At 49.6% G+C, this 5,756-nt stretch overlaps 1 protein-coding gene across 2 annotated transcripts in view; it reads right to left on the bottom strand.

Annotated features, from left to right (window-relative positions):
• ly75 (lymphocyte antigen 75) overlaps positions 1-5,756 on the bottom strand; it is a 25,573-nt gene that overhangs the window by 11,222 nt on the left and 8,595 nt on the right. For both annotated transcript variants that reach the window (XM_017440375.3, XM_025002577.2), the window contains exons 6-16: positions 5,041-5,169; positions 4,383-4,574; positions 4,077-4,237; positions 3,891-3,998; positions 3,410-3,498; positions 3,060-3,226; positions 2,549-2,754; positions 1,863-2,005; positions 1,664-1,742; positions 536-607; positions 292-415 (exon numbers count right to left, since the gene is read on the bottom strand). In XM_017440375.3, the coding sequence (XP_017295864.1) occupies positions 292-415; positions 536-607; positions 1,664-1,742; positions 1,863-2,005; positions 2,549-2,754; positions 3,060-3,226; positions 3,410-3,498; positions 3,891-3,998; positions 4,077-4,237; positions 4,383-4,574; positions 5,041-5,169 (1,470 nt within the window). The remainder of the gene's footprint in view (positions 1-291; positions 416-535; positions 608-1,663; positions 1,743-1,862; positions 2,006-2,548; positions 2,755-3,059; positions 3,227-3,409; positions 3,499-3,890; positions 3,999-4,076; positions 4,238-4,382; positions 4,575-5,040; positions 5,170-5,756) is intronic.

The raw sequence follows: 5,756 nt of genomic DNA, 5'->3' as shown, positions 1-5,756 counted from the left end.
TTGATAAAAAGGTGAAATCTCTGCTAAAATCTTGTGTTTTGAATCAACATTCATATAAACTAATTCATGTCATTTCAGTGAGTCATCATGGCTGTGCCCTGAGTCCTCTGTTGCTTCAGATGAGGCTGATCCCCATGGATTTACAAACACACACAAATACATGTGTTCAGATTTTAGATAAGTTTATAATAAACCTGAAATCTTTTCAGTTTTTTTGAGCTTCTCATCAGTCCGGGAACACACACAGTTCTCCACACACACACACACACACGCGCGCTCGGGCCGCCTCACCGCGGGGGATCTGGCACACCCATTCCAGCCGGGCGTCGCAGTGGAACGGCGAGGCGAAGAACGGAATGACTCGGACTTTGTGGATCCAAGAAAACAACCAGTGGTCGAAGGTCATCCTCATCGACTGTCGGGAGCGCGGGCAGAAAATCAGAACGTTTGGTTAAAAAGGCCGGAGGAACGCGCCGGCCGCTCCTGAAACAGCCGAAACATGAGAAGCAGGGGTGCAGGGGTGCAGGCAGCCCACCTTGAACGCGGCGCAGTCCCGACTGTAGGCGTCGTCCTCGTGGAACTCCTGGTGTAAAACGTCCAGCGACACCTGAACAAACGCTCAGAATCAGAGTTCTGCACTTCGGCTCAGCAGAACCGACGGAGAACCGGTGGAACATCAGCTGGAAGCAGCTAAAGGTTCGGCGTGCCTCCACCGCCGCTGTGACGTCACCAAACCGGGAGAACAATGTTTTCACAGAGCAACGCTTTCTGCAGATTTTCTGGTATTTTAGCTGTTTTTATGTAACAGGAAGTTCGGCTCCTTCAGCTGATGGGACTTTATGGTTTCTGAAACTTTTATACTTTTTAAAATATTTAACTTTCTTCTCTTTGCTTCAGTAAATGGCTGTTTGTAAATCTTTGGCTGCTTTTAGCTTGTAGCTGTTAGCTTACAGCTAGGCCTTTGATACTTTTAGCTTTTAACTCAGGATTTACTACTTTAGCCTTTTGCTACTTTTAGCTATTGTTCTGCTAATATTAGCTTTTAGCTCACCTTTTATTACTTTTAGCTTTTAGTTAGCATTACCCTACTTTAGCTACTATTCTGCTAATTTTATAATTTAGCTCATCTTTTGTTGCTTTTAGCTACTGTTCTGCTAATATTAGCTTTTAGCTCACTTTTTGCTACTTTTAGCTCACCTTTTATTACTTTTAGCTTTTAGTTAGCATTACCCTACTTTAGCTACTATTCTGCTAATTTTATAATTTAGCTCACTTTTTGCTACTTTTAGCTCACCTTGTATTACTTTTAGCGTTTAGCCAGCCTGTTGCTACATTTAGCTTTTAGTTAGCATTTTGCTACTTTTAGCTTTTAACTCAACTTCTGCCACCTTCAGTTTTTATTTAACATTTTGCTAAATTTATCATTCAGCTCACCTTTAATTACTTTTAGCTACTGTGCTGATCATTTTAGCCTTTAGCTAGCCTTCTCCTACTTTTAGCTTTTAGCCTCAGAAGCATTTAGCTAATTCCAGCTCGTGTTTAGCTTCTTTTAGCTCAGGTTTCGGCGGTCGTTCGGCGCTCAGAACAGGTAAGTTTCTCCAGCTCCGGCTTGTTTTCTGCGTTTACACCGTCGCCCGCCGTCAGGGGCGGGGCTTGTACTCACAGGTCGGCCATCGCTCCACTCCCAGGACGGATCGGCCGGGTTCCTCCGGTTCAGGCCGACCCAGAAGTACCGGTTATCGCTGCAACAGAAGCGGAGGATTAATGAACCAACGAGGAACCCTGAAGCCGACGCAGGAGAACAAACCGAAGAACGTTCTTTAGAACCTCGTGTTCTACAGGAGGAAGGCGGACCCGCGCACCTGATGGGGTCCCTGGAGATCCTGTGCAGGGTCTCGATCTCGTCGATGTCGGTGAAACTGGGCAGCTCGGCGCCCAGAGCCTGGCAGAAGCTCCGGGCTTCCTCCCAGGTCCGTTTCCTGCTCAGCCTCTCCTCGTGGAACACCTGGAGAAGAACGCAGAGGAACCAAACCGATCCAGATGTTAGCAGTTCGGATCAAAGGACGAGAAGCAGAAACAGTCCTGGATGGGAGCAGATGTTGTTCTGAAACCTGGACTAATGCACCCCCATACCATCAGAGAGGCAGGCTGACCTCAGAACAGTTCTCCTCTTTGGTCCAGAGGAGACACATCTGTTCACATCTGGCTTCTTCTTTGCCTGATAGAGCTTTAAGCAGCGTCTGTGGACGGCACGGTGAACCAGAACCAGCCTTGACCTTTGACCTCAGAGCCTGGTGAACCTCTGCCCACAGATTCCGCCTCTGAAAGCTCTTTTTATCTGACTGACCTGCTGAGAATTAACCTCATTGGTCTCTAAAAGCTCCTCCAGATGTTTCTTTTTTATTTTACAGCCTTTTGTTGCTCCTGGAACAACTTCTTACAGACGTGTTGCTGCCATAAAATTCAAAACTTACTTTATTTTCTCCCAAAAAATGGTTTAATTTCTCAGTTTCAGTTTCAGTTACAGGTCGCTCTGATAAAAACGCACCTTGTAGCAGTATCTGGCGCCCTCTGTGGACAACCATCCATCAGGACAGGTGGCGTTCGGGTCCAGCTCTGGTTCTGGTTCCGGCTCGGGGAGCGGGACCAGGTCGGTTCTGCAGATGGTACCGGCTTTAAAGAGGGAGCAGTTCTTCACCTCCCACGAGCCCAGAGGCATCTGGGTGGACATCACGGCACATCCTCCGTCCTGCGCTGAACACGTGAAGATAAAAGAAAAGCTTAATTATACAAACAACTGATACTGTTTATAAACCGCTCAGTTTTGAAGGTATTGAGCTAATCTCTGGCGTGGTAGTAGCTGAAACTCCTCCCGAACACGCGCTCTGAGCGCAAACACATCGAGCGCGACGTTCCTGTTTTAAGATCTGACCAGAACCACTGAACCGTTTCCTTTTTCCAGCGCATAATAAAACTAAACGTCTGAGGTTCGCTGGTTAAAGTCCCGACGCAGCTCGACCCGCAGCACGTGTCACTTCCTGTCTCCTTCCTGCACCAACCTGGTTCTCCGTAGCCCCAGTTGGTGTAGGTGACCCGGCCCGGCCCGGCTCGACTCGTCCACTGGTACTGTCCGTTGCCCTTGATGTCCTGCAGGCCGGTCCAGAAGAACCGAGGCTCTGTGCTGAAGTGCTGCCGGAGCAGACGGTTGATGAAGGCCTGCTCGAACCTGGAGCCCCGCGTGAACACATGAACGCATGAACACATGAATGCATTAACACATGAACACGAGTGCATGAATGCATGAGCACATGAACACATGAGTGACATGGGTCAGCTGGACCCGGGAGAGACCGCCGCCCAGTAACGCCGAACCAGGCAGCGGTTTTTAATCAGCCTAACGAGGTCTCACCTGTTCCTGATGGTCATGTTGCAGCGGTCCTTGAAGAACACCTGGTCGGTGTTCACCCGGAAGCAGGAGTTCCCGTGTCTCCTCCAGCCCTGGAGGACCGAAGGAGAACCACAATCAGACATCGGGCAGAAGGACTTTCAGTCATCAGCGTTTAAATTAAAGGTTTTTATTTTAATTCTTTTTATTTGAATCCGCTCCTAAAGGTTCTTTCCTTCCAGAAGATCTGCAGAGTGTAGATGAGGTGTTTTAAATGTTGGCCTGGAGCTTGTCTGTAAATATAAAAAACATCAGATATGTGTCCTCAAAGACCAGCGACCCGAGTCTAATTTGAATCAGATTCCCTGTGTTCAGATGGTCATTAAAACTCAGATTTGGGTCCCTTTCATCTGCAGAGTGAGCGTAGATGAGGTGTTTTATAAATGAAGTGTCTGATGCTTGTCAGCCTCTGCGCTGATAAACCTCCACTGACGGAGACACTCACGTCTTCCCAGCTGCACCCGGTTTGCGCCGCCGACTCGTTGACCTGTCCTTCCTTCTGACACATGAAGGGCAGCTTCCGGTCGCAGCTCCCGACCCGCCACCCGTGAGCCTGCAGACAAACCGACCCGGCTTTGGTTCCAGCAAATAAAAACTGAACGCAGAGGGCTGGATTCACACAGACACAAACCTCCCCGGAGTAGAAGACGCAGCTGGTCTCCTCGGCGGGCTGCGAAGGCTGGTTCTGGTCCCAGTAGGTGAAGGTGACGGGTCCTGGGTGGGTCCATTTGAAGACGGTGGGGTTTATTCCAGCACCGGTTAGACCGATCCACACATCCGTGATCCAGCTGCCTGATGGCGCACGACACCAAGAGATCAGGAGAAAACATCACACCTACAGGCCTACAGGACGAACGCTGCCATCTGATTGGCTGATTGGCTCCCTGTGCTAACGAGCAGCTGAACAGGAAGTCTTGACGAACATTATGAGCCTCACCTGCGTGGAAGTAGGTGCTGATCATCTCTTTGGTGTGGATGGAGTGGAAAGCAGCCAGATCTCCTCCCTCCGTCAGGTTGCAGTGCCGCTGGGCGTCGGAGAAGTTCTGCGAGACGTTCACCAGCTTGTAGCACCAGCTGCTCCACGGCACCCAGCCCTCGGCGCACAGAGTTTCCTTATAGACGTCAGGCTCTGCAAGCAGAAAGAAAACCAGCCGGCGGCGTTTATTTACGACACAAAACCTTGGATTTAAGAATGTTTCTATTCTGAGACCACAGATCCAGTTAGTATCTTACCTGCTGCAGATATATGCAGAGCTAAAACGACTTCAAACTGAAAAGCTTCACCTTTATGCCTCACAAACTGACTGAGAAAGATTTCTGTGGCAGCGGCAGCTAGCTGTAGCACCCCGGGGGTCACTTTCGTCAGGAAAACTACAATATTTCAGCTGGAATAAATCTGATATTCTAAATTACCGGAGGTGTAAAAGTTTATAAAGTGGAGCTAGCTGTTAGCTCGTTTCTCCAAACTGAGGTCATCCATCTGCAGCAGGTAAGATATTAGCTGTTTAAAGCCTTTCCACAGGACCCCACCTCTGAAACGTCCTGTTAAAACTACAGAAAAGCTGACGGCGTTTCAGAGGAGAGAGCAAACCCACCGCCCGCTGCCGCGTCGGAGGCGTTAAGCTTCTTCTCGCAGATGTACGGCAGCCGCTCGTAGCACGACCCTGGCTCGTAGCTCCTCCCAGAGCTCAGGGCGCCACAAACCGCCCTGGAAACAGAAACTCCTGGAAAATAATGATGAAAACTGAATGAGCAAAAAACTCCCGACAGAAAGAGGAGTGGAAACAGCGACGCTCTGAGGCGATTCAGGAAGAAAGAATTAATCTGTTAAGTTCTGGACTGACAAGCTGTCTGAAAATAAACATTAGAGAGCGGGTTTGATAAGGCCTCAGGTTCAGCTCTGTGACCGGGTCCAGACCGGGTCAGGACCGGGGTCAGGACCGGGGTCAGGGCCGGGTCAGGGCCGGGTCAGGGCCGGGTCAGGACCAGTTGACTGAAACACACTTCTTATCAACAACCAACAGAATATTTCTGAAACTGAGAGGAAAAATAAACAGACCGCAGCAGGAAGCAGCAGTTTGGTGTCTGTGTGAGAGAGAGAGGGTGTGTGTGTCTGTGTGTGTGTGTGCGTGAGTGTGTGAGGGTGTGTGTGTGTGTGTCTGAGAGAGAGAGAGAGAGAGAGGGTGTGTGTGTGTCTGTGTGTGTGTGTGTGCGTGAGTGTGTGAGGGTGTGTGTGTGTGTGTCTGAGAGAGAGAGAGAGAGGGTGTGTGTGTGTGTGTGTGTGTGTGTGTGTGTGTGAGTGTGTGTGGGG

This window comes from Kryptolebias marmoratus, linkage group LG15 (assembly GCF_001649575.2).
Source record: "Kryptolebias marmoratus isolate JLee-2015 linkage group LG15, ASM164957v2, whole genome shotgun sequence".
In the NCBI taxonomy this organism is placed as follows: Eukaryota; Metazoa; Chordata; class Actinopteri; order Cyprinodontiformes; family Rivulidae; genus Kryptolebias; species Kryptolebias marmoratus.
Note: the sequence above shows the minus strand (reverse complement) of the source record. Positions and strands in the feature narration are given on the sequence as shown.